General features: G+C 39.3%; 1 protein-coding gene across 5 annotated transcripts in view; it reads left to right on the top strand.

Annotated features, from left to right (window-relative positions):
- The window catches only part of Pcdh15 (protocadherin related 15), a 595,973-nt gene extending 582,519 nt beyond the window's left edge, over window positions 1-13,454 (top strand). For 3 of the 5 annotated variants that reach the window (XM_075979991.1, XM_075979989.1, XM_075979992.1), the window contains exons 32-33: window positions 6,056-6,164; window positions 9,243-13,454. In XM_075979991.1, coding sequence (XP_075836106.1) covers window positions 6,056-6,164; window positions 9,243-9,794 — 661 coding nt within the window. In that variant the 3' untranslated portion in view covers window positions 9,795-13,454. Of the gene's footprint in view, window positions 1-5,085; window positions 5,157-6,055; window positions 6,165-7,121; window positions 7,994-9,242 lie in introns of those variants that run through there. The other 2 variants (XM_075979993.1, XM_075979994.1) reach the window with 2 other exon arrangements.
- Window positions 13,455-17,467: the final 4,013 nt, after the last annotated feature.

The raw sequence follows: 17,467 nt of genomic DNA, 5'->3' as shown, positions 1-17,467 counted from the left end.
TCTAAGCAGCTTATACTTCAGACTGTGTATGTGCTAGACTTATGGAAAAACCATACTAATGACCTATATGAAGATCTAGCTCTCAGGGATGACTATAACACATAACAAATGAGTTATAGTCAGAGTTCTACCCTAAATGTCCTTTCCTTTTCATAGAGCCATCTGTCTAAATGCTCGTTTTGAGTGGCTGGTTCCCAGACAGGACCTCTTTCAGAGCCATCTCCCCCTACCTTCCCAGGGTGTGTACAGGAAGATCCATCCTTTAGCCATTTATTCCTAAAATTCACGAACTCAAAATTTGATCAATTACTAGTTCCCATCTATTTGAAGCATAAATTATCATGGAAGTTACCAATAAGGACTTTGTCACAGTTCACAGAATGAGTAAAAGGGGATGAAGACAGGGGGCAGGCCCTACAAAATTGGAGGAGGAACATTTTCCTGACTCCCAAAAGACTGTTAAAAAGCATTCTTGAATGTAAGCCATCCATATTTGGTTTTTAAAAAGTGGGGGAATGAGGACCGTGCCTTAACCTCAATCCGGAGGATACTGCACATGGTCACCAGGTTTCCTATTCTTCCTAGTGGACGTAATTATACTTCATGAGATGAGAAGTAAAATGATAGAGTTTGAATTAAGATTAAGCTTCTCAAAATGGCCCTGGGACATTTGTTCTGAGAAGCCCATGTTAGGAAGCTTAGACAAAAATATCTGTATTGAGGGCTGGAGAGATGACTCAGTGGTTAAGAGCATTGCCTGCTCTTCCAAAGGTCCAGAGTTCAATTCCCAGCAACCACATGGTGGCTCACAACCATCTGTAATGATGTATGGTGCCCTCTTCTGGCCTGTAGGCATACAAGCAGACAGAATACTGTATACATAATAAATAAATAAATAAATATTTTTTAAAAAAAGCCGGGCGGTGGTGGCGCACGCCTTTTAATCCCAGCACTCGGGAGGCAGAGGCAGGTGGATCTCTGTGAGTTCGAGGCCAGCCTGGTCTACAAGAGTTAGTTCCAGGACAGGAACCAAAATGCTACAGAGAAATCCCTGTCTCGAAAAATAAAAAAAAAAAAATATCTGTATTGATATTGTTTAATAAGGTTATTACAAATTCGCTAATTAAAGTAACCAAAATTGAAACAAATGAGTTCTTATATACCTTATGTTCCCAAGTAATTATCTAAACTATTACTTAATGGTCTGGTAGCTGTTATGTGTATGTTAAGTGGCAGGTTCAAGTTGTTGCCTTTATTCCTCTCTTCTCAATCATATTCTATATTCTCCATCTGAATTATTACCTAAACCTTTTCCTGTTTTGATTTCCTTTGGCAGCATCAACTGCTGAGACCTTCTCTTCTTAAGCCGGAGGTATCGATTTTCACTTCCTTTTCAAACTCACTAAACCCTTACAATACTTTTACATTTCTGTTATGTGTGGGCAGAGTGGGTGGCCTCTGATGTGGTCCCTTTTTACAAAGGAGAGAAAAATGTGTTTTCAAATTGAAAGGAAAAAAGTAAAAAAAAAAAAGTAAATCACCTTTCAATTGCTTGCTGAAATTATAAAATTTTACCCTCGCTAGAACAGTGGTTCTCAACCTGTGGGTTGCGACCCCAAATGACCCTTTCACAGGGGCCTCCTAAGACCACTGGAAAGCATAGATATTTACATTACGATTCATAACAGTAGGAAAATTACAGTTACGAAGCAGCAGCAAAAATAATTTTATGGTTGGGAGTTCACCACAACATGAAGAACTGTACTGAAGGCTCACAGCATTAGGAAGGTTGAGAACCACTACTATAGAAATCAGGCAAGGAAAGGTTGCTCCCCAAGACTCAGCACTGCTGAGTGACTTCATGGCTGATGAGGAGCTGAGGTTCATCTGAGGGTGGACTTATCACATGACTCCTCAGGTCAGAGAGAGATCAGGCAAAGACTACAGGAATGTTCCAGAATTCTCCCTGGTCTCTTCAGCACATGCATGAGTCAGCATTTCTCCTACAAAATAAAAAGTATTTTCAGAGTTATGCAATAATCACGCACTATTTTATTCATTCGCTATTCATCTCGAAGACTAAAATAAACATAAAGTAACACTAATTTGAAGCATGTATTTTCTTTATGATAAATTTAGGCTTTAGATAAGCATTTATAGGAACAGTACCCTACATTTACTAAAGAAAGGCTGTCCTTGTTTGGAAGTTCCCCTCAAATCTGGAGACAGGATACAGGAATGTATTAGGTAATGTTAAGCTTTTAATTAGAAACTTTTATGAAGAAAACTCTCAGGGTAATTGAGCCAGAAAATTCAGGGTTAAAATCTAAATGCATACACATCGTTCATCAAGAAATGTATTCTCCCAACCAGCGCTACCACCTAAAAATGTTGATGGTCACGTTCAGTTCATGAGCTTCTGGTCAACAGAGAGACACAACAGAGAGAAGCTGAGAAAACGGGACTGAAATATTCTGATTAACAGCAGTTAAAACATTGATTATAGTAATAAGAGACTAAGTTAACTCTGTTTACTCTGTGTGGTAAGCAGCAACTTTAAAATGCCACTAAATGTTGGATTCATTCAACATAGTCATTTTTGACTCACTAACTAGGGGTTCAGACAGGGCTCTGTCATGCAGTGACTAGGGATGCAATTAGGGCCTGTGTTGTGCAGTGACAAGGGATGCAGATAGGGCCCCTTCCATTCAGTGACTAGGGATGCAATTAGGGCTCCTGTCATACAGTGAAGAGGCAGAGTCCTGTCACCTGCTCAGCTCAGTTTGGGGTCTTTGGTGTCACTAGGACTTTTCCCTCTGTTTGTTTTCTCTTCTTTTTTTTTTCTTTTCTTTTTTTAAACACAGCATTCTGCTCTTCATTCACAGTTTTGTTAGTTCCTCTCTATCTTGACCCAGCTCAGAACTGCAGAGTATCTTACTGCACTCCGGAGTTCCTGTTTTGTTCCCTTCTAACCTTGACCGTGTTGAAAGTAGTTGGTGGCTGGGACCATACAGCAACTAGCAAGACCTGAGTTTTAGTCTTACCTTAGCAATAAAAAGTACATATAAATAAAAGTATAAACATATATAAGTACATATATATTTATATATAGTGTATATAGATGTATCACTACTAAGATGGAATTTAAAGTTTAGAAGTTTCTTCTTGGCACCTTATATATGTTAGATTAGGCACGCATTTCTGAGGTGCTTCTTTTATGTAAACCAACATAATTATGCTATTAGTCACTTCAAAGTCTGAACTCACCAGTGTGGAGTTTATGTGTTTTTCAAAGTCACTTAAAAGTAGGCTTTAACTTTGTTTTAATTTCTTGCTGCCCTATCCTCACCTGAATTTTTATGTTTCCTTTCCTGTAATGGAAAATGTTTTGAACTAAAACCTACAGCTACAAAGCACACATAAACACTTTCAAGAGTGCGTTCCCGTGCGTGACTAGCCTGTGAGCCAACTCTGAGCACCCATTTCCCTCACCCTAAGTGCTCTCCAGGCTTGAAACGTGCCTCGTGCAGATGGCCTCTTCTAGCCTCTCACACGTGGGCTCTCACATGGCACTCCATCTGTGCTGGACCTCAGTCTCCTTTGCCCACCTGTGCTGAAGAGCCGTGGTGGGGTCAGTTCTTGGACCTTCACATTGGTGCTGATTTGGGACTGTTATGAAGACTATATTGTGGTATACATTTTCCAAAGGGTTTTGCAGAGTTATATTCCCCACACACACACCCCAAAATTTAACAGGTGCCAGTTGTCCACCGTATGTGGAAGCCTGCAATATCGCTAATTATCTTTTCAATGTTTATTCTAACGGGAATGCTAAATGAGTTTCAGCATCACGACTGAATGGGTTTTCCAAGTATTTGTAGGTTGCAAGGTCATTTGGCTTTAGTGTAGAAGGGCAACTGCAGGCCTAGTAACTACAGGAAGCTGACTGGCCATGTACATGAACAGACATTATGAAGTGAGAGCAAGGCAGGGGGTGGGTTGCAGGGTGACATTGAGTATGGATAGGGAGCTGTGGAGAAGATGAGCAGTAACCAGACCTCATGGAAGGCAAGGAACGCTAACAAGATTCTTGGAGTATGCAATAATGCCAGACCTTTGTTTCCCAAGGGAAACCCAAGTCCCAGGTTTTTAGTAGAATTCTTTTATTGGGGTGAACCACGATCAACCTTTTTAAATGATTTGGCAAGTTGTGATCTAACTAAAAGTCACTGTCCTTATTTATCACACCAGCTAAGGATTTGTGTGCCTTAAAATAATTCCTCTTTGCCTTCCCTGAAAGCCAGGAGCTCCTGATTCATTCTACCCATGTTTTAACAATACCAGTTCCTATCAAGAGTGGATTATCTATAGATAACCTACATCTCTGTGGATAGTCACAGTTTCCCCGTCCCCCTCTCCTACTCCACTATAAATTCAGTCCTCTTAAGCTTTGCCATTTACCATTATTAATATAATGGAATTAAAATGGAAATTAATTTCATAGCTACAGCCACCTCAAAGCACAGCCAAAGAGCAGAGTTTGAGAAAAGTAGGTATTACCAAGAGTCTTAAAAAAAATCTTAGTCAGATCTAAAAACAGGTGTCTTTAAGCCCAGAATCAGAATTAAATTAAAGTTCTTCTTAATATATGAATTACTGTTGGATGGTGTCAAAGGTTTGATGCTGGGAGCCCTGGGTAACAGAGAGCCACTGTAGGAACTCAGAACTAGTAAAGCTAGTGGAACAGTTTTTCTGGCTGCACGAGCCACTGAATAAGTTACTGCGTGGTTTAGTATTGGTTGTTTCCATCTTAAAAGCTACCTAAAACCACTCACCTGAGAACGTCTCCAGTTTTACCATCAGGAAAACTGAGCTCTCCCGTTGACACACTAACTCATCACCAATGTATTCCATGAAAATGGTTGAGACTGTGAGAACAGGGATGTGTTGAAGCTCACTTGTCATTCAACTTATTTTGGCAGGAGTGTTTGGAGAGACCTGAACTGTAGGTATGGAAATCTCACTTGAAACTGAAACACGTAAGGAATCCATTTAAAAATGCAAATTTCTCTTTTTGAATAATAGGAGTTATCCATGGAATCTGGGATTGATCCTGGCCAGGAATATGGACAAGATTATTACAGTTATGAGCATGGGTACATCTTCAGTTTTTCATTCAGCATTATACTGTATTGTATTTTGAAATGTAATAGGGAGTTATTATTACGAGTAGAATTTATTTTGAAAACATTGTTGCCCCGGTTTCATATTTCAAAATGAATAGTGTGTCTGAGTTTTATGTTAGTCAAGGCCTCACCGTTTTTGCTAGTTCGTTTGTGCCGCTTGTGTTTCTAGAACTATGCTAAAGAGGTTTGTAATAGTTAAAATGGAATATAGAAGTCAAACATGTTCGCTCAATTCCTGAATTCACCACCTATTCCGTATGCTGTGTTTAGTAATTTTTCTAACCAGCCTACCTGAAGTTTTGTGCCAGAGCAGTGAAAAAATAAAAATAGAAAATATACTTAAGAATCTAATAGCAAGTATGAAAACGTAGAGTTAATTCTTCACACCTAACCCAACTAACTACAAAAAAAAATACTAAAAAATGAATATGGTCACACAGGCCATATTTTATATAAACTTTCATGTAAAAACATAGATTGTTTTCATCCTTGGTAAGAGACATACTTGTATACGGACTCCCCCTCGTGTCCTTGGTTCCTCATATTGTTATGAAATAGTCTATCTTTCTCTCTCCCTTTCACCTCTCCCCAGATTTGCATATGAAATAACGACTCTCTTCCTTGTTATTCCAGGGAGCCCTAATTGGGGGGAAATAACAAAAACAAACAAACAAAAAAAACCTCTGGCCATCAGGTAGTGGTTCTTACTGCGTAGTTTTGTTTCGTTGTTTTATTTTTAGAAGGAATTTAATAGATGCTATCTAAGTATCTGTTGGTGAAATGATGAAGAAAAAGAAGAAAGCAGAGATTATTGTGGTAGGTGCTACACACCTATGAAAAACGTCTCAAGTTCCAAGTTTGTGTTGCAGGTATGAAATGCCCCAGTATGGAAGTCGCCGCCGACTGCTTCCGCCTGCTGGCCAAGAGGAGTACGGAGAAGTGATGGGCGAAGCTGAAGAGGAATACGAAGAGGAAGAGGTAATGGCCAGGACTTGGTTGCGTTAAGTAGCAATGCAATAACAAGTTTTTGAACAGTTTGACTAACATATTCTAATTTTGAGAATTTCTAATAATTTAGAATTTGTTTTTAAAGAAATACAACATCCTCTTATCTGTGGAGGGAAATTCCTTAATTTTTTTCAGTTTATTTCCTTCTCTATTAAAGGTTAAATAACTGAAAGAAGTTGCAATAAAATATGCATTCTAAAATTATGAACATCTCTCTATAAAGACAATTAAGAACCAAATATGTTAAATATATATACAATAAATACCTGGTTACTTTTGTTCTTCTGCTATCTGCTTAACTAAAATCATGAAAAAAAAACCCACAGTCTTCATTTCTCAAATATCAGAGAATAAAATACCTTCACCCGTATATTTAAAATATGTGACTCTTTTCTAGATTAACATGAATCATTTTTTCAAACTTTTAGACCTTTCCTGCTATATTTATTTGGCACACAATCCTTTCTTCCCATGAAATGGCTGCTACTGCAGCTCTAATTGGTTCAAACTTCAACAAGAGAGATTTTTCATAAATTTTCAAATTACCTAATACATTTTCATGAATTTTAAAAATTCTGAGACACAGCAGAAAGCTAACAAGCCAAAACTCTAGATTTAGAGAGGAAAATGGCAATAATTATTTTTTTCTTGATATAAATTTTTTTAAGATAAAACTATGAATAACAGAAAAGAGAGACCATTAGATTTGGGTATTAATACCATAAAGCTTAAAAAAAATAATTTACTGCCTGCCAGCCAGCTTCTCTCTATCATTAGAAAAGAATGTCATTGTTTTTTGGAAACTATTTGCATAGCATTCATGAGCCTATTACCCAAAAGATGAATTCCTGCTTAATTTATGAGGGACGAGATCACACCATAACTATCCTCAAGCTAACATTTGAATTGCACTCTCGAAACTTTCAGGAAGAGCCAGAGAAAGTTAAAAAACCCAGAGTTGAAATTAGAGAACCTAGTGAGGAAGAGGTAGTGGTCACCGTTGAGAAGCCACCAGCCGCTGAGCCCACATACCCAACGTGGAAGAGAGCAAGGATATTCCCGATGATTTTTAAGAAAGTCCGAGGTCTCGCTGAGAAAAGAGGCATTGACCTTGAGGGTGAGGAGTGGAGGAGGCGCCTTGAGGAAGAAGACAAAGACTATCTCCAACTAACTCTAGACCAGGAGGAAGCTACAGAAAGCACCGTGGAATCCGAGGAGGAGTCGAGCGACTACACAGAATACACAGAAACGGAGTCCGAGTTCAGTGAGTCCGAGACCACTGAAGAGTCTGAGTCGGAGACCCCATCTGAGGAAGAGGAGGAGAGCTCGACCCCTGAGTCAGAGGAATCCGAGTCCACTGAGTCCGAAGGAGAGAAAGCAAGGAAAAACATCGTGCTAGCTAGAAGAAGGCCTGTGGTAGAGGAAGTCCAGGAAATGAAACGCAAGAGAGAGGAGCCATCGGAGGAGCAGGAGGAAGAACCTCCGGTAGAAGAAGAGCAGGCAGAAGAAGAAGAAAGTGAAGCCGCTCCCGTGGATGAGTCCGCAGACCTGGAGGCTCAAGACGTCCTTGAGGAGGGCAGTGCAGAATCTGCCTCGGTGGAGAGAGGCGTGGAAAGTGAAGCGGAGTCAGAGCTGAGCAGCAGCAGTACTAGTGAGAGTCTCTCTGGAGGCCCATGGGGCTTCCAGGTGCCAGATTACGACAGAAGGGAGGATGCAGACCCAAAGAAATCTCCCGGGGCAAACTCGGAAGGCTACAACACAGCCCTTTAGAAGAGTTCATAGTAGGTGGGGTTTGCGGTGGTGTGTGCTCCTGTGTGCAGTGCCTTCTGTGTGTTCTCTGAAATGATTCTTGGCGTTAGAACGATTCCACTCTGCCTCAAGATCAATGATGACCTACACAGATGTGCATGCGGAAACACATTAAATCTAAACTGACTCTTCTCTCCTAGACCACCAAACAGGGAAATATCAATACTGACTATAAAGCGGCCTTATCAGTGACAGTTGTCTATAGCCATAGGAGATATGCATTTGTGTGACAAATATGTAGTCTTTGCAGAATAGATACTAGACAAACTATATAAGTAATTTCTGCGCACTAAAGGTGCCGTATCAAAGACTCCCTGCATCGCCTCCCACTCCTTCAAATTCTAGGTGTTGAAAGAAACCGTATTTTGAAAGTTAAAAGTGATTGCCATTTATGTTGTTTTTAAAATAAATCGTACCAGTTACAACTTCCCTTCCAGGCAAATAAACATCATATTTGAAAATATTCATACGGAGAGCAGAAACCGTTGCCTAGTCAATGCAAAGAGAGCGTTCTCATCCCCCAAAGTGCCTCTCTGTTTGGAGAAACAGGCAGCCCTGCTCATGTTTTGCTCCTCATTGCTCCTGATATTGGTTGGTAAAAGGCAACTGAATCAGTGAAAACATCTGTTGGATTTCAGTTGCTTCTACAGGGAGAATTCTAGTCTGTGTAGTAAAAAGCATTCATGTTGGGCAGGTAGTTCTGCTAGGCAAGTGGAGTCTAAGTGAGATGACCTACAGCGCCATGATTGCTTCAACTGATGACAGGTGTTAAATGGACCAACCACTTCACTACCATGAGGAAGTGAATAGCAAATTAGAGTTCCGTGGATTCAAAAGTATCTTTAAAAGACTGGAAAGAAAAGCTGTAAAATGGGTACGATGTATCAAATTCTGTTCCTGTCTTTCTGCTTAACTCCCTGAAGCATTGAGCAGTTGTGAAACCATGGGTTGGAATGTCACTATGAATACACTTTTCTTTTCGCATCTTGCTGTATTCTGATGTAAAAAGAAAGTGTTTCCTATTAGGTCTACTCCCTAACTCGGTAACACTTTATTCAAAGAGGTTTAAACTCTGAATCAGATACAGAATTGGAGAAAAGGACAGGAGATGAAAAGGTTCCTCCTCCCTCCTAGACTTGACTTTGGCACTCTCCCAGGAATTGCTGTGGATTGCACAGACCTTTGGTTTTCTTTGAAAATGACTGGCCAATTGTGATTCTTTATTTTCTTTTCCCCCAGTGGGCAAGAAAAAGGATGATCAAGTTAGTGGTCGATCGAGAGTATGAAAGCAGCTCCACCGGGGAAGACAGTGCTCCTGAGTGTCAGAGAAGCTGTCCCCACAAGCCCGGTGGCCACAGCAATGTCAACGGCAATATCTACATTGCACAGAATGGTTCCGTGGTGAGAACTCGCCGTGCCTGCCTTGCTGAGAACTTGAAGGTCCCCTCCCCTGTGCCGCTCGGGAGGCATGGGAAGAAGGTAGACAAGTTGGCAGTGACACGTGAGGAGAATGTGCCCTTGAACACGCTGTTCAAAGGGCCATTTCCTACAGAGAAAGTAAAAAGAACCCCAACTCTGGTCACGTTTGCCCCGTGCCCTGTGGTGGCTGAGCACTCAGCAGTGAAGCCATCAGGGACCAGGCTGAAAAACGCAGCTGAGCAGGAGTCCATGGTAGACAGTAGGCTCTCCAGAGAGTCGATGGAATTCCACGGTGACCATACGCCATCAGATGAGGAGGAGCTCTGGATGGGCCCATGGAACAGCCTCCATATACCAATGACAAAACTCTGACCAATAAAAAAAAACTTGGTTTTTACTTGTTTTTAATAAACTGTGCTTTTTATTGTCACAAAAATCAATATATGGGGTTTATAACATGTGCACAAGCTAACATTTTGAACAATATGCTTTACAATGAGAGAGAGAGAGAGAGAGAGAGAGAGAGAGAGAGAGAGAGAGAGAGAGAGAGAGGACATTTGTATCAATTGTTAGCTCCAGAAAACCTTCATGGACAGATTCAATTTGCTAAATAACATATCACTTAAAAGTTTAGCTATTTGTTGGATCTTGAATTAGTTTTCAATGTAATAAATAAGAAATGACAGTAAAAATCATTTAAATTTTTGTTAACATATATTGTACTCCATTTCTAGATTTTCAGCACATGTAAATTTATTTTCTATGGGATGAGAAGACTTTTATGAGTATGAGATTTATACAGATACTGTCTGCACATTGCTGACTTTATAAATGAAAAATTGCCTTGGAAAACAACAGTCCATGTGGGAATCACTCATAAGTTATTTTTAATCCAGGAGTTACTTTACTTATTACCCACAATGAAGTTTTAAAGATTTTGAAGGAATGGTTTTAGACCTTAGGAAGAACACTTGAAGTCAAAGCTTTTTTAAAAAATTAATTAAATAAATAATTTGCAGTTTTATCTGATGCACATTTACAGGTTCCTGCACACATTCCATCCACCCCAAATGTAGTCACACCTACTGGTGTCTGCACACACTCTATCCTCCCCCAAATGTAGCCACGCCTACAGGTGTCTGCACACACTCTAGCCACTCCAAATGTAGCAAATAATTTAACCACTTGAAATCCAGCAACTATTTGGAGCAACATAGAAACCTTACTCTCAGCTAAAGCTTACTGAGGAGTAGAGAGGATCAAATAGGCAGTAATGTTTCTGGAAGCCAGGTTGGGTGGATGGCCTGGCCGCGCAAAGAAGTCTTGATGTGACTAGGCATGAATATTTTAGAAGCCCAGTACACAAGGATGTATCAGGATCATGGATACATGTAATGTGTGAAATGCGTATATAGCTTCATTGCATTGATGCATTTAACTTCCCACAGCTCCAGTTTACTTACAGGTAATTTTAATGCACATATTTATGTGCTATGGTCCAAATCCAGAAAAATGATTGTCTGCAGATTTGTCTTATCAATTGTCTGCAAATGCGTCTTCATTTTCCACCTCAGAACAAAGCATGCTGTTTTACCATTAATGGAAGTTAAACAAAATATCCTTTAAAAATCACCTTGGGTGTTGCATATTCTGCAGCAGTAGAAAGGATGACCAATGTAGGCTAAAAGAATTCAGAATTTTAGTGAGTATGTCTTAGTGTGATATAGTATAGTTCATTTCAAATTTTACACAAGTTGACCAAATTCATATTTGAATTAAATTCCCTCAGGCATGCTTATTATGTGAAGAAAGAACTAATTAGTACATTATTATTCATTTCCCTACATGGGCGATATTTTAAAAGTTTTTAAAGTATTATTTTCATATTTCCTAGGTAAAGGAATTATATTCACAAACTTGCCATTTTCTGTGACTAGTGTGTTTTTATTTCAGATGTCTGAACGTATTTGTCCCTGACATCTCATTTTATTGGGAATTAATTCCCTTTTATGCCCTTAGAAACCCCATCAGCATTAAGAGTAATGTAAGAAGTACGGAATCAGGCCCACACTCGCAGGCATACTAACAAGAATGCATCTTTCGGCGGTATTGAAGATGGCCTGTGTGCATATTGAAGCTTGTGAAGCAGTGATGTCCTGCAGCTCTTATTCATCCAAGCACCAAAGCAATTGCTTGTGACGTACAGTATCTTCATAGCTCTCCAATTAAGCATTCATATTTCCCTATTAGCATAGTCATTGATCACTGACTGTAATTTAATATTTTCATGACATTCCACGGTGGTGATTTCTAGCCTCCGATGATATTCTCTGTGCATACAGCTCTGTATATTTTTTCTTCCTTTAGCTTCTGGCTGTAAAATTTAACTTATTTGTTGCTGTTGCTTTCGCAATTGTTTGTTTGTTTCAAGCCAGAGTTTCTTATACTTTGATAGGGAATTTTGTAGTGTTTTATGCTTTGGTTATTGCTATTGGAAAAAAAACGAGGTTGTGGGAAGATATGAGCTGTATGGTCTCAGAAAATTTCTGTGACCATCATTATGAACTATGAGCATAGTTCTGAAGACAGGTTTTTTTTGACCAAGACTAATGCCCTAACATGATAGAAAACATTGTATTTTCAAATTCTTATTTTGTAACACAATATGCAGCTATTGAAACCCAGAGGCGTGCCTATTTCAGCCCTTACAAGATGGAGGTTTTGATACAAATGATCACGAGGTTAATCTACTCCTGGGGTAAGATAATGAGCAGCCTTGCTATGGAACAAATCAAATATTTGGCTGGTGCATTAGGAGAGAAGAGACAGCACTAAACTCTGGCTAAGTAAAGCTGGATCCGTTGAATTGTTGCATTCACGGGACTTTGAACAGCCCGTAAATCCTGACTTGTAATTAAAGCTGTGGAGCACAGGGGAAATGCCTAGGTATATGTAATCTTAAAAGAGTTAGCATAGATGGTATTTCTGTGTAAGTGTGTGTAAGGAAATTTGAGGCTGGTTTTACTGGAAGGGCATAGGAAGTTTTTTTGCTTTTGTTCTTAACACCAGCTTTCAATAAGGCAAAAAAAAAAAAAAAGGAAAACACAAAAAACCTGCAGCTCCCAAAGAACCAACCTAAGCAGCAGATACCATCAAGTACTGTTGTGAATCGTGACTTCAGAAGCTGTAGCCGTGAAAGCCAAGAAGTAAAACAATCGGTGTGGCAAGGTTTTGACCACTCGGTGACCATTAGCTCCCCATGTCCTGAGTCTCTAGATTTCTGCTTCTCATTGGTTGAAAATCCCGAGAGCTGTCACAGAACTCCAAGTGAAGAGCAGCCCAAAGAACCTTCTTAGAGTAAAGGAACAAGCTTGCCTTGAAGTTCCCACTGCCAGCAGTGATGTTAAAACATGTCGTTGGCCCTCTGCAGTTCTTCCTAACAATCGCTGTAGCTACAATCAAAACGTTGTTAATAACATTTATGTATCACAGAGCAAGAAATCATTGAACATTGATTCATGAACGAAGCCATTGTCTTTCTTCCTTTCACGGACCTTTTTTATCTATGGTTCTGCTTTGTTCGTTGCCTGCACTTTACATAGTAAGGAGAACTTATAGACGCCTTCAGTTCACTGGGGAAACAGGCTGAATGTGCTAAGAATCTACTCTCAGGGCAGATGCCTCCTGTGCCTATCAGTACCACAGTGGTGCGTCTGAGGGGTGAGTTCAAATAGTATCCAGGACTCTATTTCATATAGAAAGCTTCTCCCTATTCAACAGTAATCATGTGAATTCTTTGCTGTATTTCTCTCTTGTTTTAGCATTAGTTGATTCCATTTACTCTTTATTTCACTAAAGTCTAGTTTAAGTTTACGGTAAGTTAAGCACAGGATGGAGGATGTGGACGCCGTCTACAGTTTGAGAAATTATCAGGACAGTCGCTGCTTTTCCGATTTCTCGAACACCTTTTCTTCCTTCAATATTTTGTTCCCATATGAGAAAATCAAGTTTGAAGTCTGAGTTAAAGTACATTGTTATACATTACATGATGTTTTACAAATAAATTTCTATTTTAAAAAAGATGTCTCGTTGTTCTTTCGGATAGAGATAAAATCAGCAATTCGTTTGCTGTCTCCATGTACAACTTTATTTTACTATGAAAAAATATAAATCTTCTTGTCCAGCTCTTAAAAACCTGTGGGAGAAAGATGTAGGTAGATTTTAGTGTTAATCCCATTCTTGTTCATTTCAACCACATGTTCATGTACCTACCCATGTTCTACAGAGAATAAGACTGTGTTTTCTAGCATACTACTCTCTTATTCATAAAAACATTTTTATAAGCAAACACTAAGGTTTTCACTTCTATCCAGTCAATTCTGTGTGCTGAAATGCTGAACCACAGAACTGTGAGAAGTGCAACCAATGTGAAGTATGTTATATACCTTTAGCACTGTTGAATATGTCTCAAAAACATAGCTATCAACAAAGTGCCAACTATCTGCCCATCTATCTACATTTCTATCATCTATCTACATATTATCTATTTATATATCATCTATCTTTAATCTAGCATTGACCTTTTATCATCTATTTATGGTTATCTGTCTATGCACTTATCTATCATTTGTCTGTATTACATATCAATCTATCGATGACCTATCATTTACCACCTATCTATAACCTACAACCTAGTGAATATGTGTGTGTGTGTGTGTATAAATGATCTGTTTATGTGTCATCTGTTGCTCCATGCTTGTCCATCTGAAATTTGACCTGATTTCCCTGTACCTTTGGAGCTTGTCTTACTTCCCAATGCTGGTGACACAAAACCTTCCACTGTCTTTAATAAATTGGGGTCAATGAGGATAAGTTTTCTAATCCTACCCGTTTAGCCATGGAGTAGCCTGGCCCCTTGGTCCTTCTGTCCTTTTCTAGAGCAGAATGTTACTGATCCCTACTTGCCCCACACGCGGTGTGCCTCCTTTCATAAGCAAAAGCTGGTGAGAAGCAAGGGTATTAAAAAAGATGGACTTGTCATAACTGCAACACTATAGGCTCAGATTTATCAGTTTACAATGTATCCCATGGGGAAGAGGAGATAATACCCTTCAAAATTAAGAGATAAAGTTGCTTTCGGTAGTCTTCACATATTTGCTCAACTGTTAGTACTGACATGAACTTAAATCCTCTTGATCTGTTCCTCTTACTGAATAAATGAGAAAATGTAACTGTTTTTCCATGATGCTCCTGAAAATATACTTAGAAAACAGAAGTAGAAAGGGTCTATTGGTTGAGAAAGTGTTTTCGGTTTTGGTTTTGGTTTGTTTTTTTATTTTGTTTTGTTTTGTGTTTTGGTTTGGTTTGGTTTTTGGTTTTTCAAGACAGGGTTTCTCAGTAGCTTTGAAGCCTTTCCTGGAACTAGCTCCTGTAGACCAAGCTGGCTTTGAACTCACAGAGATTCACCTGCCTCCTCCTAAGTGCTGGGATTAAATGTGTGCACCACCACTGCCCAACAGGTTTTGGCTTTGGTTTTTCTTTTCTTCGGAATGGGAGTTTTAAAGGGTGAAAACTGAAGGGTTACTGAGGAGCAGATGATGTCTGAACAGGAAAGCCCTACGGTGGCCTGGCATCTAGGAGGTCTGGGGAATATTTAGAGACATGTCCAAAACCTGTCCCATTTCCACTGCTCAAAACCTACTTACACAGTGACTGAATTAGCTTGGGTTCTTTGGGTTGGAAATGAAGTTGAGTTTTAAATAAAAGGATAACCCATATCTAGGCTTTCCCTCTCTATCCTCAGCATCTGCTTTTCCCCAATGAGCACCAAGTAATAGCTTTTGGGAATGTCAAAAATCTGTAACTCTACATGTCCTTATCTGCTTTGTTTTTTATCCCTTATCAGGTTCATCCTCCTTGCTCTTTTCCACAAGTGGCTCAAGATTCTCTAACACGACAAAAATACCAGTCATAGTACAATGAAGAGAAAGAGGGGGGTTTTAGATAGCTTAAAAATAGATGAAAAATATAACCTAAGAACAACTTCTATTAAAAATTATTTTAGCTATATATGTATATTAATATTAGTAAAATAATGTCGATATTAATTAGGCTTTCATGCGTCATGTATTATTTATACTATGTGAAACTGAAGGTTATATCTTTTTTCCAAGATATATATCCCCATTCATATAATGTTAATGTCGAAAGGAAGCCTATAGGCACATATTTCAGAATATAAATGCATAAATTTTAAAACTACGGCTTACAGTGGATGAAGAATAGACAGTTTTATTTTCATCGGTGTGTGAACAAAGCAATACAGCTCTCCAGAAAAACAAAACAAAAGAGGATGTTTGTGCTGTGTTTGTAGATTTCTGTCACATAAATTTCCCATCATGGTCAGTTCCAAGCTGTGAACACCTTGGAAATCTGTCCTGAAAACACTAACTTAGGAACTGACTTCCACCCACTGACACAGACTCGGGGATTATGTGTTTTGCTCGTAAAATTATCAATAGCACCTTCTCTCCATCCCAAATCTGTCAGTAAAGTCCTTTCTCTATAAATTACAAAAGAAATGCTTCACCAGAGAGCTGGCATCAGGAAAAATAACTAGTCAGAGACAAGCTGTATACACACTGGGGAAGACGAGAGACAGAGAGAGTCCTGTGGGATATTATCAGGTTAAAATATTTTTGTACAAAGGTAGCAGTAAAATCATGTGTTAAAAATATCAGTCTCTTATTTTCATATGGTGCAACAGACCACACTAAGACCAAGAAATAGAAAAAAAGATTAAGCCACTATCAGTAAAGAGCTTGGTCCCTAACTAACCCCCCTCTATGCGGTCCCTGAGCCTGTATTTGTTTCTTAGCATGTAGGCTTTCAGCAATCACTTAAAAAATTCAAACAAGAGATCCTGTCATGCAATCAATTTTTCTATGGGAGATAGGATTCATTAAATTAAAGGAAATGAGAAGCACCCAAGTGAAGATTTCCACATAGAAAGGTGGATCCAAATGTCACTCTAATTGGGTCTTTCTAAGGTTGAGCCTGTCTGCTCATTCTCAGTGTTATTCTACAGTTTCCATCTCCTGTTTGAGATAACAGCATTTGTACTTTGCATATTGAATCTCTCAGATTTCCCAACGTGTTGTATTTGTCAGGGTCCTCTTGTCTATGTCTCTTAGCAAAAGTAAAGTCAAAATTTGAAAATATTAAAATAATGAACCTCCCATTCACGTACAGTTTATGTATTTTCTTAGTCGTCCCACCTAACCACCTAACCAAATAACAAAGAGTCCAACACAGCAATTGAGCATAGATTTTATCAAACCACAAGGATCCCAATCCTAGCTGTGTCAGCAACTTGTAGAATTTTCCATCTGTTAGGATAATAAGTACTGACCTTGTGTGGAGATGTGAGCGTTAAATGTAGTTATTTGTGTAAAGCTTTTGGGACAAGCACAAACGTGTAATAAAGGAGGTTGTGAAAAGGTACGTGCAAGAAGATCAAAGATATACCAAGACTAGTTTCATCCAGAGAACAGAGAAAGTACTTAAACCGCTTCTTCCATCCAGATATAGAAGGAAAAGGATATGATGTATACTTACTCTTACTTCCTCTCTTGACTCCCCCTTTGCTCCACGTTTCTGAATAGGAACGGGAGATAGACTACACGTGTTTCTCATCAGGCTCTTGTTTGGGAAATCAGGGTCTGTCAGGGTGCTTTAAGGCAGCATAGACTCGCTCGTGAAGCTAATGACTTGTGAAGGCACACTGGAACCAAATTCGGCTCCTCTGCTTCCACACAAGACCTCACACTGGGAGAGAGAAAGGTCCAGTGTGCCCAGAGTTCTGTACCATGAATGACAGTGAAAAGAATGAGCAGCCGCAGGTGTCACTAATTAGGTCTTGAGTTGGACTAGCACGTCATAGGTGGAGTTTCTTCTAGGCGTTTAAGACGAATGCTGTGGAGAAAAGCCAAAGGGATCTGGAGTGCCAAAAGGAGAGTGTCAGGGACAAAGGTCAGAAGAGCTCA

The sequence above is a fragment of the Microtus pennsylvanicus genome, chromosome 7, assembly GCF_037038515.1.
Source record: "Microtus pennsylvanicus isolate mMicPen1 chromosome 7, mMicPen1.hap1, whole genome shotgun sequence".
NCBI classification, from domain to species: domain Eukaryota; kingdom Metazoa; phylum Chordata; class Mammalia; order Rodentia; family Cricetidae; genus Microtus; species Microtus pennsylvanicus.
The sequence above is the reverse complement of the archived record's forward strand: the minus strand, read 5'-3'. Positions and strand labels throughout refer to the sequence as shown.